The sequence below is a fragment of the Elephantulus edwardii genome, unplaced genomic scaffold (assembly GCF_000299155.1).
Source record: "Elephantulus edwardii isolate Elephantulus edwardi_28Jun2011 unplaced genomic scaffold, EleEdw1.0 scaffold00019, whole genome shotgun sequence".
Taxonomy (NCBI): Eukaryota; Metazoa; Chordata; class Mammalia; order Macroscelidea; family Macroscelididae; genus Elephantulus; species Elephantulus edwardii.
The window spans coordinates 1,797,694-1,816,464 of NW_006399769.1; the positions used below are offsets into that span (position 1 = coordinate 1,797,694).

Consider the following 18,771-nt stretch of genomic DNA (forward strand, 5'->3'; position numbering starts at 1 on the left):
AAAAAAAAAACACAAATTATTTCTTTTGTTTCTTGCAGAGGAGGACTTGGAGGGCAAAACCGAGGAAGAAATAGAAATGATGAAGTTAATGGGGTTTGCCTCCTTTGACTCGACAAAAGTAAGTGAAACACACAAACATTAATTCACGTTATTCTTAGTTAGGATCAAATTGCTCTTATTCATAGCAATCACACATAAAACAGAATGAAACATTGAACAGTCCTGTTGCTTGGTCTTGTACTGTCTTTATGATTGGTATGCTGGACTCTGCTCTAGCCACTATGTATTTTGAATGCCTATGAATCTAGAAGGTTCATATTTCAGCACTGTATTAGGTAAGGATCTCTTGGCTCAGTAGTGATGGCATATCTTCAGGTATCCCAGTAACACACTGGCCACCACTGTGTTGTCACACAGTGACATCCATCTCACAGATGGAGTCCATATGACTTTCCTGGTTTTCCATATCCTTTTACTATCAGTGTTTTTGTAGCAATTCAAGTTTATTTGGGTATAATACATTAACAGTATATGTGAAAGACTCTGAAAGCATAGAAGAAAAATTAGTGAACTGGTAGGTAGGAAGTGGAGGGAATAAAAAGGAGGGAGGATAGCGAGAATAAGGAAAAAGACAATGTATTTTCAGAAATGTTCTAGAGCTTTAAGTCATAATTGAGATACTTACCTACAGCCAGGAAAGGATAAAATAGATGAATGAGACCTTCTAAGAATCAAATCCCTATGCATATCAAAAAATTTCTCCAACAGGGTAAAAAGGGAAGCCACAGACTGAGAAAAAAAAATTGAGAATGACATATCTGATAAGGAACTTGTATCTAGAATTGATAGAATACTCCAGCACCACAACAAGATAAAGGTAAATAGCCCAGTGGCAAAATGGGCACAGGATAGGAACAGACACTTCACCAAAGAAGACATTCAGATAGCTAACAAGCATATGAAGAAATGTTCAAAATCCCTAGCTCTAAGAGAGATACAAATCAAAACAACTCTGAGTTATTATTTCACTCTAGTAATGATAGCAGAATTTAACAGAGCAGCAAACAACAAATGCTGGCGAGGCTGCGGAGAAACTGGAATCGTTATTCACTGTTGGTAGGAGTGTAAAATGGTGCAACCACTATGGAAGGCAGTATGGTGCTTTCTCAGAAAGTTGCAAATAGAAATACCATTTGACTCAGCAGTCCCTCTAATGGGAATATACCCTACAGAAACCAGAATTGCCACCCAACTAGATACATGCACACTCATGTTTATTGCTACGTTGTTCACAATATCTAAGAGCTGGAAACAACCCACATACCTGTCAACAAATGAATGGATTGAGAAGCTGTAGTATACTACACAGCACTGAAAAATAAGAAACTCATGAAATAAACAAAATGGGTGACCCTGGAGGACATTATGCTGAGTGAAATATTATAAAACAGAACTGACATGGGGGTTGGGGGGAACTAAAAAAAGAAGGTATAAATAATGTACACTGCATTGAAACAGATGAAGGAAAGAACTGCTTAAAAGGAATATATGATTAGTTATTATTTTTATGACAGTAGTCCAGAAAAAGAACTGCATATTGAAGTGGACTGTGGTGGGGGTGGGGAATTGTACGACAATGAAATTTCTTTTAAAAAAAAAAACAAACTGAGGGGAGTAGGGAGGAAAATGTGCAACAATGAATGAATGGAAATCCAAGTTCTGTATAAACTTTCATTAAAATCTCATTTTAAAAATAAAGAAAAATTGAGATATTTAAGAAAAATAGTCCAGAATAATCCACTCTCTGGTCTTGTATATTGCTGAGTTTTTAGGGAGTCAGGGTGACCTCAGGTGCTGTTTCTTTTTAATGGGATTTGAGAAGCCCAGTTTTTTTAGTTTTCAAATGATAGTGAAAGAGATCTAAGAGATAAGTACTGAAACATAACTTTGTTTTTCTTGATGCTTTAATGAAATACAAAGCAAATTGTTTTTCTATTCATACAGTTTGTTTTATGACAATGATTACAATTCCCACAATGTTCTCTTCCTTTCTTCCCTTGATTCTTGTTTCTCTTAATCTTCCTGTCATAACCTTTCTCGCCTTCTGAGCTTTGTTCTCAGGCATGTGCTTTTCTCGAGATCTCATGTGGTTTTGGCTGAAAGTGGAGAAAACCAGAAGGTTATCTCAGTTTTCGTGACCCTGCAGAGGCAGTTTACTGTGTGGATGACAACAAATTATGGCTAAGATTGAGAAGAATGGGAATCCGAGAATACTTAATTGTGCCAAGAGATTGTTTTCTGAACAAAGCAAGGGAACACTGCATGGTTTAAAATTTAGAAAGATATACATAAAGGCTGAATCTCTCCATGCCTTTTAAGTCTGTATATTGAAGAGGTCATTTAAGAAGCTTGAATTTTTTTTTTAAAAAAAAAAAAGCTTGAATTTATGCAGAATGTGACATCAGGATCAGAGGAAAACTCACCAACCACATGTATTATGCAGGTGACACAGCCTTGCTAAAGATACTTTGTCATTGTCATGTGCCATCAAGCTGGAACCAGCTCATAGCATACCCTTCAGTGAGGTTTTCTGAGGCATTAAATTGCATGGGAAGAGATTGCCCATCTTTCTCCCATGGAAAAGCTGATGGATTTGTACCTGGTGCCTTTGGTTTGACACTGCAGATGCTTAGCACTAAGCCATCAGAGTTCCCCAAAGACGTCTAGTCCTTAGGAAAGGTGGAGGATCAGAGAAAGATGAAAACCCTCCATAAGATGGATTGGCACATTGACAGTAACAGTAGGCTAAAGTATGTTAGAGACTGTGGATAGCACAGGATTGGACAAGGTTCAGATCTGTTGGGTCACTATGAGCTGTAGTTGATGGCGCCCAACAACAACATAAGGCTGCTAATTTTGCCAATGTTGTTGGCTTCATGACTATCACAGAGTCTTCAGCTTATTTGTATTTTTCAGTAATGTTAATCTTGGGATATTATTAATATGTGATCGGACTTTTTCCTATGCCAATATTTGTTGTTGTTATGTGCCGTCGAGTCGCCTGCGACTCATAGCGACCCCATGTACAACAGCCCTAAACTCCGCTCTGTCCTGTGCCAATCGCACCGTCTCTAACACTCCCATCCCAATTACCCCAGTCACTGAATCAATCCACCTCATAGAGGGCCTTCCTCTCCTGCGCCGTCCCTCCACCCTCCCAAGCATGATGTCCCTCTCCAAGGACCAGTCTCTCCTCACTACATGTCCAAAGTAAGTTAGACGGAGCCTCAGAATCCTTGCCTCCAAGGAGCCACCCGGTTTAACCCTCTCCAGGACAAATCTATTTGTTTTCCTAGCAGTCCATGGTATTCTCAATACTCTTCTCCAGCACCACAGCTCAAAGGCATCAATTCTCCTTCTATCCTCCTTGGTCATTGTCCAACTCTCTCATGCATAACAGGTGATTGCGAAGACCATGGCCTGTATCAGACGCACCTTGCTTATTTTCTGTTTTAATATCCTAGTTTCAATAATTTTAATATCCTATTAGTGCATGATTTTCCATTGCCAGTTAACAAGTAAATGAGAATAGAGCTAATAATTCTCAACTCTGCAAATAGTTTCATTTACTTTTTTATCCCCCAAAAGAAGTCTTTAGAAGCCATACATTTGTCCTATTTATTCTACAGGAGGGCAGAATCCTACGTCACAAGTAATTTGTCCAATAAAATGAAACAGGAATAGGAAAGGAAAACCAAATGTATCTGAAGTTCCTTTTTTTCCTTTTCAAATAAAGCATTTTTCTATCCTAATTACTATTTATACAGCTAGGCTACCACTCCTAGGAGTAATAATGAGGGAAGTGGAGATTGAGTGCCACATACGCCTTTAGGGGTATTTGTCATGGTTGATGTTCATATATTTAAGTCATATTTTGGACACATCTGAGTGCTCTAGCCTAAGCAGTTAAGGTATGAGAAACTAAAATGGAAGCAAGTAGACATGGTACATTAGGTTTGGTGAATCAGGTAAATAGAAGCTTTTAAAGAACTGAAGTTTATTTTCTTAGCATTTCTGGAGGCTAATATCCCAAATCAGGGTCTCGGCCGTATTACTTCTTTCTTCTTTTTTTTTTTTCCTTTTACTTCTTTCTTTTTGGTGCTTGGGCATTCTGTTCCTTGGTTTCTTTGTGACTCTCACTGCCTTCTTTCTTCCCAACATGTGTCTCTGTGACTTAACTGATCTCTTAAAATTTAGAAATGATTAGACTTGTGGCTGTTGTTACATGTCATTGAATCACTTTCAACTCATAGTGACCCTGTGTACAACAGCTCTGAACCCTGCTATATCTGGAGCCTACCTCATTGTCTCTGACACACCTACCCCCATTATCCCAGTCACTGAATCAATCCATCTCATCCAGGGTCTTCCTTTCTTGCGCTGTCCCTCTCTAAGGACTGGTCCCTCCTTGCAACATGCCTAAAATATGTCAGATGGAGCTTGCCTTCAAGGAGCAGGCTGGTCTCACCCTCTCTAGGACGAACCTGTTTGTTCTCTTAGCAGTCTTTGATATATTTGGTAATCTTCTTAGCACCACAGCTCAGAGTCCTTAGTTTCACTGTATTGAGTATAGGGAGCTCTGCTGGCCTAAGAGTTGCACTGCCAGCCACAGGGAAGTGGTTCAAATCCTCCCAACTGATCTGAGGGAGAAAGATGGGTAGTCTCTTCCTGTGTGATTTACAGTCAGCTGTGGGTCGTTTCTGATTCAATGACAATGAGTTTTGAATTTATTGAGTAGAAGAATCCCTGTGTTACGTGTTGGGCTACTAATTGAAAGGTTAGCAGTTAAATATACCACCTGTTCCATAGAAAAAGATGCACAGTCTCCGCCTGTAAATGTTTACAGCCTCAGCAAACCCACTAAGTGTTGCCACGAGTTAGAATTGACATCACAGGAGATTTAGATTTTGTTTCACAAGTATGATCTGATTAACATAATATCTCCTGTTTTTTAATTGTAATGCATCCACCATTACAGGGATTGGAATTCGAACACATTTTTGGGGTAAGGGTTGAGGGGGAAAGGGTACAATCCATAATATTCACCGCCAAGAGGCTTGCAGGCTAACCTCATGCATATGTACTTTAAAGAGTCCCAGTGACATTGTGGTTAAACAGTTCTGCTAACCGACAAGTCAAGGTTCAAATCCTCCAGCCAGTCAGTTTGCTTCTAAAAAGGTTTGCAGGGCCAGTCTGTAGGGACAGTTCTGCTCTGTCCTACAGAGTCATTGTGACTCAGAATTTACTTGATGGCCATGATATTGTGGGCTTCTGGATTTTGACTTTTTCTCTCTCTTTTTTTTTTTTTTGGTATATACTGTAGTAATACTGAGTGAAAAAAAAATAGAGGACAATTCTATAAGGAAAGCAGTGTAAATTTAGTTCTCAGAGGAGAGAGGACATCTCGGTGGTGAGATTACTTGAATTGAGCCTTAAATGATGGATAAAAACCAGAGAGTTAAAGGATTCCTTAGGGGTAGAGAAGATAACTCAAACATAAAAAACAACATGGAGGGAAGTAGGTAGAGAAAGTCAACTTGGATGGCTCAGAAAACCTATAAAGGAGTTCATAACAGAGGGAGTAGATACCACGTAAATAAAGGTCAGTAACTAAGTTTCAGTAGCATAAGCACCTTTTTTTCTGTTTTCAGAATCTTGTTTTAAAAATAAAGATTTCAAGGCCTATGTAAGAAATGATATTTAGATGAAAAGTAACTGTTCCAGCAATGACTTGAGAACGCTCATGTTGATAGTTAAGTTTTGTGAAATGTCAGTCTTTTGGGGAGTAATGTCTAACTTTTTATCTGATTTCAAAGAATTTTTTGACTAAAAAAAAAAAGGTAGCACCGTGGTACCCTCACACTTTGATTGTAGTCAAGCCAACAGTTGTGGTCTGTATTCTAGGTAAGGCTTGTCAGGATAAGTGGAGGAGCAGCTGATGACCTTTTTGGTGTTGAAATCAAATAAAAGTTAGGATAGTCTCTCCAGAAAAATTTCCTTTTCACAAAATTTAACAACCTGACATTGCAAGAACATGCAAACAGCCTGAATGTCCAACCACAAACAATTGGATTGAGAAATTATGGCACATTCACACAATGGAATTTTATGCAGCATGCAGGAGCAATGGTTTTATAAATTACTACCTAACTTGGGAGGGACTGGAGAGCATTATGCTGAGTGAACCAACTCAGTCCGACAAGGATAAATACTGTATAAAAACATTATAGAATGTAGAATGAGTGTGAAGATCCAAGAGGGGTGGGTGAGGTTAGAAGCAGAGGGATGAGGATGTGCAGGGGGAGGGGAGGATTAATCATGGGGTTGTACAGTTTGATGGGTGGGGAGTGTGAAGGAAATTGAAAGAATTCGTTCTTTCAAACTATTTGAATTTTGTAAATAAACTAGTAGAAAATGAAAAAAAAAAAAAGTAGCTGGAACAGTCATTGTATCATACAGTCAATGTTGTCTTAATAAATTATGGCTAACATTGAGAAGAATGGGAATCTCATAACACTTAATTGTGCTTGTCTGAAACCCATACATAGACCAAAATTCATTTGCCTGAACAGAACAATTTAAAATCAAGAAAGATGTGAGTCAGGCTTGTATCCTGTCTCTGTATCTGTTCAGTTTGTATACTGAGTAAATCATTTGAGAAGCTGAACTGTATGAAGAAGAATGTGACATTAGCCTTGGAGGAGATCTCATCAACAACCTATGTTATGCACATGACACAGTCTTGCTTAGAGTGTAGACTTGAAGCACTTAGTGCAGAAGTTCGAAGACTGCAGTCCTCAGTATGAATTACTTCTCAGAATTAAGAAAACAATAATTCTCAACATTGGGCTAAAAGGCAGTATCATGGTAATTGGAGAAAAGAATTGGAGTCTACAACCAACATCCATGGTAGCCGCATTCATGAAATTAAAAGACATGTTGCATTAGGAAGATGTTTTGTCAGGGACCTCTCCAAGTGCTAAAGAGTAAGGATGTCTATTTAAAGAATTAAGGTGTACCTGATTCAAGCCATGGTATTTTAAGTTGCTTTCTATGCATTTGAAAGTTGGGCAGTGATTAAAGATTACAGAAGAAGAATTGATGCCTTTGAATTTTGATGTTGGCAGAGATTTTTGAATAATCATAGACTGCCAGAAGAACAAACAAGTCTGTCTTGGGGGAAATGCAACCACAGTGCTTCTTAAAGTCAAGGATGGTGAAACATCATCTCAGGTAACCTTGGGCATGTCAGGAGGGACCACGCCTTGGAAAACAGCATCATGCTGGGAAGATTCCAGAAAAAAAGGACAACTCACAACACGATGGATTGACAGTGACTACAACAATGGAGAGTGTGTGGCTGGCACAGGATAGGACAAGTTTTCCATCTCTAGTTCATAAAGCCACTCTGAGTCATAGCTGACTGAATGGCACCTAACAACTACTACCAGAACGTAAGCAGTTCTGATTCACCTGCTGTGCTCTGGGAAGCACATGGATAGTTTCCTCCTTTTACAGTTTATAGTCTCAGAAACCTTACAGGAGGTTGGTGTAAATTGGAACCAACTCGGCTTGTGGCTGCATCAAGGCATGAGTCATGATGATGGCACAATGTGATGGGTTCTTGTCCTTGGATTTATAGACTCAAAAAGATTGAAATAGGAAACATTTTGTTACGCACATAAATATGAGCAGAGTTTTAATACTTGGGAAATTCTGGGATATCATCAGAATTTGAGCATTTTTTTTCACCCTCACTAGATGATTTGATCTTATAGTATATTTGCAAAGATCTGATCCTCTGGTCATTTAACATATCCTTTCTGTTTTTATAGTTGTTTATTTCTTTTCCAGGGGAAGAAGGTGGATGGCTCTGTAAATGCCTATGCCATAAATGTATCTCAGAAGAGGAAATACAGGTTTGCATAGCCCAATTCTTGCTTTCATAATGTAAATTACATACTTAAGAAAGAATTGTATTATAGGATGATCACGCCTATAGGAAATGTAACAGTTTTTCATCATGCCCCTTCCTTTAATGCAGGGCTCTCCTCTTTGCTTGTATTCTGCCATATTAAAATTGTTTTCCAGTTCACCTGTGAACTAATAGCTGTTAGAGAGAAAAAAAACAGTTTACTTACATGTTTTGGGCTGTAAAGTAGTTCTTTCCTCAAAATAGCATAATCTCAAGGCTTTAGGCTTTGATTTTATAAGTTTAAAATGGATCCTTCCTAAGTCGTTTACGCAGATTTATTATGTAAAGATTTCAGCTATAAATACAGTGTTTTTATATCTTTTTAAAAACCAACAAATCATGCCATCATCCCATTGGGTTTTGTAGACTGTAAACCGCACAGAAAGAGATTGCCCATCTTCTTCCTATGGAGCCATTGGTTGATGCAAACCAACAGAAAGAGTTTTGTGTCTTGCAGTGCAGCTCCCAGTGGGTCACTCACTCAACTTGCTGTAAAGTAGGAACCATCTCACAGCCAACCCTCCAGCAGGTTTTTAGAGGCCACAGATTGCATGGGAGATTTCCCATCTTTCTCCTGAGGAGCCCCTGGTGTATTCGAACCACCACAGAGACAGTCTCTGGGTTAGTTGCACAACTCCCTCAGACTGCACTACCAGGTGCATTTGTATTTTATTAGTACTAAGGATTTGGAACAGACCAATTCATACTTTAAAACCCACTCATTTCCTAATAAATTGAAATGTGAACACGTGATAGATCAGTATTCCAGTTAGAATATAGATAATATGAGGTGGTCCCTAAAGAGTTGTGCTGCTAACTCCCAAGGGCCACATCTTTCTGGTCCATCAGCACTTTCTCCTGGTGGGCTAGAAAGATGGGCTGTCTCCTGTGCAATTTACAGCCTCAGAAAATGTAGTGGGGGTGGGGTGGTCAGTTCTGACTTGATGACAGTGAGAATGACAGAGATAAATAATGTGATTTAAGAATCCTGTAAGATAAAAGTACTAGAATCATCATGTATGGTTCTTTGTAAAATAATAATTTTACAAGGTGCCCAGTCCAGTTTGCTTGATAAATAAATACCTGTTTTCTAACTCTCCTGTTTCCTTTAATTAAGATTTTCATGCTACCTAAAATGAATATATGGATTTCTAATTTAATTTTTAAAAGACTATAGATTATAAAATAATTGATTTGACTTGTAGTTTAGTTGTTGCTGAGATGATACACCTCAGAACATACAACATTCAACAGGGTTTTTTGTTTGTTTTTTTTATTTTTGTGTGAGTGTACCGTCAAATCAGATCTGACTGGTACAGGAGGAGATTGTCCCTCCTTCCCCGGCAGAGCATCTGGTGGATTTGAACCGTGCACCTCTGAGATTGTAGTTGCAGTTCCCTTGCCACTAGGCCACCAGAGCTCCCCTAGGGTTTTTGTTTTGTTTTTTTTTTTAAATTATATTGGCTTACTTAAAAAGTTCGTATATGTTGTTTTTCACATGAGATCTTTCCCAGAATGGGTAACATTCAATAATTAATACATGTATAATTTACCAAATAATTTGAAGAGTCTTTTTAAAATTATAAAATGTATTTAAGAAAACATTGTGTGAATGGAGGAATATGTGAAACACTATACAAATAAAACACAATGTATATGAATTTTGTATACAAACCAATACAAAGTAAAAAAAATAAAGCCTTTGCCAGTTAGATCTGTTTTATGTGCACAAATGATAATCAGTTACATTCCAAATAGTTTTACCTTCCAAATAGGAGTGTTTTTTTTTTCTTTTGTAACATTAATGGGAGCAATGCTATTTATTTTTTTTTCTCCCTTGACACTTTTTTAAGCACCAAATCTTAATCTCGAAATAAAAACTTTTTTTAAAAGGAATTTTCCTCAGGAGCTAAATGACAATGCTCACTCCTCCAAACATCCAAATTTGAAGGTCTACCAAAGGCAAAACAAAATGGGATAGGGGAGCCCACAGAGAAATACAAAGTAACAGAAATCACATTCTAGGGGTTCAGTGCATGGAGGAGCTGGACATTCCAAATAGTTTTGACAGAATACTTCCATATTACAATTTATATTTTTGAATTTTAAAGAAATGTGAGAGGCTTTGGATTACTTTGTAAACAAAAGAACCCTTTACTTACATTAACCAGGTGTGTTATTGGTGCCGTTGTGATGACTCATCCTTTTGGTGACCCTGTGGATACAAAGTAGAACTACAGCTCCACAATCTTCTATTTTGGTGGCTTTTTTTAAAGAATAGAAACTTATTTTTCATATTCTTGAAGTTGGAAGTCTGGATTCAGGGTGTAATTCTGGAATGTATCTGTCCCTGTCTGTTTCTGTTTTTGTTGTCCTTGGTTGTCTTATGAGCTGTACATGAAGATCAGTTTGTATTGGTTGATTTTCAGAAGTACGTTGTCAGGCCTTTCTCCTTGGTCTATAGTGTGGAAGCTCCACCAATGTGAGTCTTTACTGACAGATATGCTGGTGGTTGAATCCAGGTCCATCTCCTGTATGCTGTTGCTCTTCTGTGCTGTGGAGTTATCATGACTCATAGTAACATTATGAACAACAGATGGAAACCTTGCCCTACCTATCCTGCTACACTCTCACAACTTCTGACATGCTCAGCCTGTTGTTACAGTCAGTGTCAGTTTTCACCAACACCACAACTCAAAGACATTGGTTCTTTCATCCTTACTCATCTGTCCAAACTTCAAATGCTCAGGAAGCAATTGAAAATACAAAGGCTTGGATCAGGCACACTTTAGTCTTAAAACTAGTATCCTTCCTCTTTAGCCCTTTGGTGAAGTCCTTGACAAACCATTTTCCAGTGCAACACATGTTTTGATTTCTTGACTATTGCTATCATGGGTATTGATTATTATCTCCAGGAATCATTCTGGCTGTACTTCGGCCAGGACAGATTTATTTGTTCTGTTGGCACCCGTGGTAGTCAGTATTCTTCGCTAGCACAGGGATAGGATTTTATATACATACACACACACATATACACACATATGTATATGCATATAATTTTTAGTGAAAGGTGGAGCAGCAAATTGTTTCCATTTAATTATTTCTATATGTATTGTTCTTGGACTTGTGGTTTTGAAGAACACTGAGAAGAACAAATTTGTTTTGGAGGAAGTGCAACCAATATACTCCTTAGAGGCAAGGGTGCTGAGATTTTTGTCTCACTTAGTTTAGGCACATTTTCAGGAGGAACCTGTCTTTGAAGAGAGATACCACGTTGGGAAAGGTCCGGACCCTTAAGGATGGATTAGTGATTGTAACGGTGGGCTCAGGCATATCAGAGGGGACGAGGATGCCCAGGAGAGGGCATACTTTAGGTCTGTGGTTCATAGGGTTGCTATGAATGGTCGTCAGCTTGACACCACCTAGCAACAACAACATACATATATATATATATACATATCTGGATACACACATATGCATATAGATAGACACACACACACACAGAGTAGCATTGGCTACGTTTTTCACTATGTGCTAGGTTCTCATTTCTATTCTGATTGTTCCATTTCCATTAATCTAGTTTCACTACCTTCTTATACCTTCTCATTTTTTGTAAAATGTAACTATTTGGTCCTCATGTAGATTATTTTTTTAAAGGGTCACAGTACCCACAGATGATCCTATTTTAATAGTGAATTAGTCTGCTATTTTGGAGCGCTCTGGTGGCTTAGTGGATAAAGAGTTTATGCTGCCAGCCCAGAGGCATTTGATTTACGTCCACCAGTAGCTCTGAGGGAGAAAGTTGAGTCTCCTGTTCTGCAATTTATAGTCTCTGAAAACCTACTGATGGATCATTCAGTGCTGACTTAAGGATTGAGTGTGTTATTTGGCTAAATGGTGACTTTCATGGAAGATTTCAGTTTCATGTTGTTGTTGTTATGTGCCGTCGAGTCGTTTGCGACTCATAGCGACCCTATGCACAAAAGCCCTAAACCCTGCTCTATCCTGCACCAACCACACTGCCTCTGACACACCCATCCCAATTACCCCAGTCACCGAATCAATCCATCTCATAGAGGGTCTTCCCCTCCTGCGCTGTCCCTCCACCCTCTCAAGCATGATGTCCCTCTCCAAGGACCCGTCCCTCCTGGCAACATGTCCACAGTATGTCAGACAAAGCCCCAGAATCCTTGCCTCCAAGGAGTTGCTTGGTTTAATCCTCTCCAAGATGAATCTGTTTGTTTTCCTGGCAGTCCATGGTACATTCAGTACTCTTCTCCAGCACTACAGCTCAAAAGCATCCACTCTCCTTCTGTCCTCCCTAGTCATTGTCCAACTCTCTGATGCATAACAAGCGATTGCAAAGACCATGGCCTGTATCAGGCGCACCTTAGTCTCCAGAGAGACACCGTTGCTCCTGAGTACTTTACAGAGGTCCCTAACAGCAGACTTTCCCATCGCCATACGCTTTTTGATTTCCTGACTGCTGGTGCCAAGAGTGTTGACTGTGGAGCTGAGAAAACTGAAGCTGTGAACACTCTCAATCTCTTCGCCATCCATCCTGACGCTGCCAATTGGTCCAGTGGTGAGAATCTTTGTCTTCTTGACATTGAGCCTCAGTCCATACTGAAGGCTGCAGTCCTTGACCCTTCGCAGCAAGTGCATGAGGTCCTCCTCAGTTTGAGCAATCAGGGTTGTGTCATCTACATAACAGAGATTGTTAATAGATCTTCCACCAATCCTGATGCCACAATTCTCCTCATAGAGCCCAGCCTCTCGGATAATCTGCTCTGCATACATGTTGAAAAGGTGTGGAGACAGGATGCATCCCTGGCGTACACCCTTCCCAATTTTGAACTATGCAGTGTTACCCTGCTCTGTTCTGACTACTGCCTCTTGGTCCAAGTATAGGTTTCATATTAGCACAATTAAATGTTCTGGGATTCCCATTCTTCTCAGAGTCAGCCACAGTTTGTTATGATCCACACAGTCAAATGCTTTTGCATAATCAATGAAACACAGATAGACATTCTTCTGGTATTCTCTGCTTTCAGCCAAGATCCATCTAACATCAGCAACAATATCCCTAGTACCACGACCCCGTCTAAACCCAGCCTGGACTTCTGGCAGTTCTCTGCTGATGTGCTGTTCTAATCATTTTTGGATAATCTTCAGTAAAATCTTGCTTGCATGTGAAATCAATGACACTTTTCTGTAGTTTCCACACTCAGTTAGGTCACCTTTCTTTGGAATGGGAACAAATATAGATCTCTTCCAGTCATTTGGCCAAGTGGTTGTTCTCCAGATTTCTTGGCACAACTTGGTGAGCACATCCAGGGCAACATTTGTTAGCTGAAATACTTCAATGGTCTTGGAAATCATTTGGGGGCTCCTCTAGTCTCATCCAATAAATTTGGCTTTTTTTTTTTAAAGGGATTTCATGCTGTGTTTTTCTCTCATTCTCTTTGGGACCATCTTGTGTCCCTGATTAGCAGTTGTAGCCAGGCCCCATCTGGTTCTTCAGTCTCATGGTTCATGTAGAGTATTAGTCCTATGATAGGTTCAGTTTAATCTTTGACTAACAACAAAGTATGATTCTGCTCATATAAGAGAAGGTCAGGAAATACACAACAAAATATTACCAACACACCTTTCACATTTACAGTTCATTGACATTGTTTATCATATGAGAGTTCTGGTGATATAGTCTGTAGAGAGTTGTGCTACAACCCAAAGGGTGTGTGAGTCTGGTGATTCCAATCCATTAGCAACTTCCTCAGAGAAAGATGGGCAGTTTATTGAGATTACAGCCTCAGAAATGAAGGCTTGCTTTGAGTCAGAACCAGTACAACTGCATTGAGTTTGAGTTTTTAACATTGCTTACATTTTTCATGTTGTGCCACTATCATCATAGTGCCCCTCTTAAATGTTTGCCCCCATCAACATACCTAATATTCATCCCCTTAAAGAAAGCTCTTCTGCTTTATCCCTCCTCTCCACACCTAGGAACCATCAGTAATCTTTGGTTATGTATATTTGTTTATTTTCCATGCATGAGTTCATGCACTATTTGGTCTTTGGCAACTGACTAGTTCCTCAGTATGTACCATGGTTTATCTATGTATGACAAGTGTCAGAGTTGTGGCTACACAATATTCCATTATGTGTATTTATCGTATTTTGTTTATGTTTGTGGATGTACATTTCTATTATTTCCACGATTTGTCAGTTGTGAAAATTGCTGAAGTGAGCAGACTTCTTTTTTCATTTTTGCTTTCACTTTTTCTGTTATGTACCTAGTATTGGGATTGCAGTGTTGTTTAGTAATTCTCTGCTTGATTTACTGAGGAATCACCAAACTGTTCCATAGTACCTGATCCACCACATTTCCACCAGCAGTGGATGATGATTCTAGTTTCTCTATGACTTCACCAACACTTGTGTTTTGGATTCCCCCCTCCCTATCATTGCCATTCTAATATGGATGGAAAATAATCTCATTCTGGTTTTGACTTAAATCTCCCTAATGGCTAGTGATAATGGGCCTCTCTTTTCAGGTGTTGTGATTATTGGAGTATACTCTTTGATATAATATTTATTCTAGTCCTTTGCCCATTTAAAAAAAAATGGGTGGTTTATCTTTTTGTTGTCTAAATGTTTAAAAAAATGTATATTTCCTTTTCTCATTATAGGCAGTACATGAATAGAAAAGGTGGATTCAACAGACCCTTGGACTTCATTGCATGAGAATTGAAGTATTGAAGAATCATTTCTTTCCCACCCTCTTCTTGGTCAAAAGAGTGGATTTTGTATTTTTTATTTGATATGCATCAAAAACAGGATCTTTGTTCTTGCTCCTTATAATGTAAGAATATCTTATTTATAAATTGTGTAGTTAATTTACCTTGCCTCAAAAGACGAAAGGTTAAATATTACTTTTTTTTTCCCCTTAGGAAATATCATTTGGGGCAATCATCAGCCCCATTTTGTTTGCCCTTATTCATATGGAAACTATGTGTTTTCTTCTTGAGTGCTTGTTAAGGTTTTTTTTAAGCATAAAATAATTTGGATGTAAGTTAATGCCAATAAAGCAATATTTCTACACTTTTGTACTTGATATATATATTCTTAATACTACATAATAAAATCTCTAAATATTTTCTTTTATATATATTTAAATATTCATTTTTAGTAGTTTAAGAATTGAAGAATGAAAAAGAAATATAACTGGATTTTTTTATCTTCTGTGGTTATTTGCTATTCCCCTAATGTCATTGTTTTCCACAGTTAAAAAGCAGTACATGCCTACTATTTACTTTTTAAAAAATGCATAACCTAAAACTTTAGAAAAAAGAAAAAGAAAACCTTAAAAGTCCCCCAAATCATCCTGGAGAAGCTCAATATCAGTATTCAAAACTACGCCAGGGGTAGACTGACAGACCATCAGTTACTTGTGCAAGTTCAAATTGAGGCTAAAGAAAATTAAAACAAGTCCACAAGAATCAAAATATAATCTTGAGTCTGTTCCACCTGAATTCCAGAATTGTTTTAAGAATAGGTTTGAAGAATTGAACACCAGTGATCGAAGAGCAAATGAGTTGTTGGGTGACATCAAGGCTATCATCTATGAAGAGAGCAAAAGGTCATTACAAAGATAATGGAGAAAGAATAAAACAAAATAGATGTCAAAAGAGACTCTGAAAATTGCAGTGTAGCTCAAGAAGCCAAAAAAAAAAGGGGGGGGACGACACACCAAAGTAAAAGAGCTGAATAGAAGATTTCAAAGGGCAGCTTGAGAACACAAAGCAAAACATTGTAATGGAATGTGCAAAGAGCTGGAATAGGAGAATAAAAAAGGAAGAACTTGTTCTGCATTTCTTATGCTGAGAGAACTGAAAAACAAATTTGAGCCTAGAATCACAATATTGAAAGATGCTATGAACAATATGATGAATGATCCAGAAAGCATCGAAATAAGATGAAGGGGATCTAAAGAGTCACTTGTACCAAAAAGTGACAAACACTGGAAAATTTCAGCAAGTACCTTAATGAGCAGGAAGAAATGGTAAAGGAGAAAATTGAAGCTGCACAGAATTGGCACTGGCAAAAAATAAGGTCCTGGGAATTGATAGGTTACCAATTGACTTGTTTAACCTAACAGATGCAGTCCTGGATGTGTTCCTTGGTGTATGCAGGAAATTTGGAGAACAGCTATTTGGGCAACAGATTGGAAGAGGTCTTTATCTGTTGGCATTCACAAGAAAGGTCATCCAACAGAATGTGGAAACTCTCGAATAATACCACAAACTACTGCTGCAAAATACTGCTGAAGATCATTAAAAAACAGCTAGAACAGTACTTAGACAAGGAACTATCAGAAGTTCAAGCAGGATTGTGAAACAGTTGGATTACTTTGCTTGAATTCTTTCCCTCCTTTGCTAAAAAGTTCTGTGTCTTAAACTATTCATGATAAGGTGCATCTGATCTAGGCTATGGTCTTTGCAATTACTTGCCATGCATCAGAAACCTTGACAATAACTAGGATGAGAGAAAATTGATGCCTTTGAGCTGTGGTGCTGGAAAAGTGTATTAAATAGACCATGGACTGCCAGGAGAATAAACAGGTTCATCCTAGAGAAGGTGAAACAAGGCTGCTCCTTGGAGGCAAGTATTCTGAGATTCCGTCTGACATATTTTGGGCATGTTGCAAGGAGGGATCAGTCCTTGGAGAGGGATGTCATGCTTTGGAGGGTGGAAAGACAGCACAGAAGAGAAAGATCCTTAAAATGAGATGAATTGACAGTGACTGGGGTAATGGGGGTAGGTGTGTCAGAGACAATAACGGTTCAAGACAAAGCAGGGTTCAGAGCTGTTGTACTTAGGGATGGCTATGAGTCGTCAGCGGCATAGCAACAACAGTAAACAAGGATAATGTGACAATATTTGTGCATAATTGAAAGCAGACCCAGTTGCTTTCATAAATTTGGGATACAAGAATACATCCAAACCCAAATCTGTTTTTGGAGTAGCATTTTATCAATGTGTTTAGCAAAGATTTGAGTCAAGACTCCGGGCAGCATACTTTGTGAATACCTAATCCTGAGGATTATTGGTAGGTCAATAATTTATCTGTGAGCTAACAAGTAAATGGAAAAAGAAATCTTTGAAGTCTCAGAAAGAAGACTATTCTTTTTTTTTTATTTATTTATTTTTAAATTTTATTATTTTTGTGTGCATGTACCGTCAAATCAGATCTGACTGGTACAGGAGGAGATTGCCCCTCCTTCCCCGGCAGAGCATCTGGTGGATTCGAACCGTGCACCTCTGGGACTGTAGTTGCAGCTTCTTGGCACTAGGCCACCTGAGCTCCCCAGAAAGAAGACTCTTCTGATCCTAAGTAAAGTCTTAGACCTTTTTGGAAGGAACTTCTGTTCATCATATCATCTGGAGAATCTTTTGTCTTCTTCCTCCAGCAAGCTACTGCCTTTCAGAGAACATAAATTGTTCCAAACCTATCATTAAGGGTGGGCTTTCCTGTCTCTACCTTGAGAATCCTGAGGCTTTAATCATCTGCCATTATGTTCAAAATTATAAAACTTTAGTCTGGCCATTTTCTGAGCCCCAGGCCTGTATATCCACCAGCCTGTAAGTGGCACAAATAGTTAAGCATTTTAATAGCTGAAATACTGTGATCCTAACCCACCCAGAAGATGGGCTTGTTAATCACAACCTTGAAAACTGGACATAAAATTATCATGATTCATAAATGACAGCAGCAAACCACAAAAATACATACTAGAAAAATTGTGGTTAGGTGTCATCCAAGTCACTCCGATTCTTGGTGACAATGTGTACAGCAGACTGAAAGCTTGGCTGAACCTTTGCCATCTTCACAGTGTTTGCTGTACGTAACGCCTCTTCTTGTAGTCACTGTGTCTAAGATTAATTGACTGCATTTCCTGGCCTGATTGTCTCTGAAACCCAGCTGTTCACTCCTTTATTCAGGACAAAATCCTATGCCATCCTTGACTTCTCTTATGTTTTACTTCAGATTCAATAAAAAATTCCTCTGAAAATCTGCTGGAGAGTCAGCTAAGTGTTGGTTTCAACTTGATGTGTACAACACCACACCACCTACTTGGCTAACCTATCCCACTGCCACTCTAAGCCACCATCTCTTGCCTCATTTTAGTTGTATTCTAATAGATTTCCTTCCTATTCTTACTGCCTTCAGTTTCTTTTCCTCTCAGCAGCAGGAATGAAGTGTACATCCAGTCCCACTGATCCTGGTTCCAGTGATCATCTGTCATTCAAAATATAACCTAGTCCTTGGTCTACAAGCCTGAATGCCTTCTAGAGCCAGACTAAAACAAACTAGGAAGCAAGACTTGACAGTCACTTTCTGAAAAGCAGCAAATGAAAAGCCTGTGAATCACCATGGTCCAGTCCAAAACCAGTCATGGCAATGGCACAAGAGCAGACAGAATTGTGTCTTATAACCATGGGGAATGACTAGGGGTAAAATTTAAAGGCAGCTACAATTAAGTCCTATTTTACTAGCACCCACACACAATCCTAATCTTAGCTTGATTGTAAATACTTTGTAGTTGTGTGCCACTCCAGATTCTTGTGCATACATGTGCTAACAAGTAACAATTGGAAAGGAAAAAAACAACACAGTTTTCTGGATTGGTTAACTTAAATTTACATATATAGCCTGAAATAAATAAGAGATT

At 38.7% G+C, this 18,771-nt stretch overlaps 1 protein-coding gene across 1 annotated transcript in view; it reads left to right on the plus strand.

Annotated features, from left to right (window-relative positions):
- SNRNP27 (small nuclear ribonucleoprotein 27kDa (U4/U6.U5)) overlaps nucleotides 1-14,782 on the plus strand; it is a 19,950-nt gene extending 5,168 nt beyond the window's left edge. Inside the window, exons 4-6 of the mRNA XM_006882297.1 lie at nucleotides 39-118; nucleotides 7,915-7,979; nucleotides 14,728-14,782. Of these exons, the coding sequence (XP_006882359.1) occupies nucleotides 39-118; nucleotides 7,915-7,979; nucleotides 14,728-14,782 (200 nt within the window). The remainder of the gene's footprint in view (nucleotides 1-38; nucleotides 119-7,914; nucleotides 7,980-14,727) is intronic.
- Nucleotides 14,783-18,771: the final 3,989 nt, after the last annotated feature.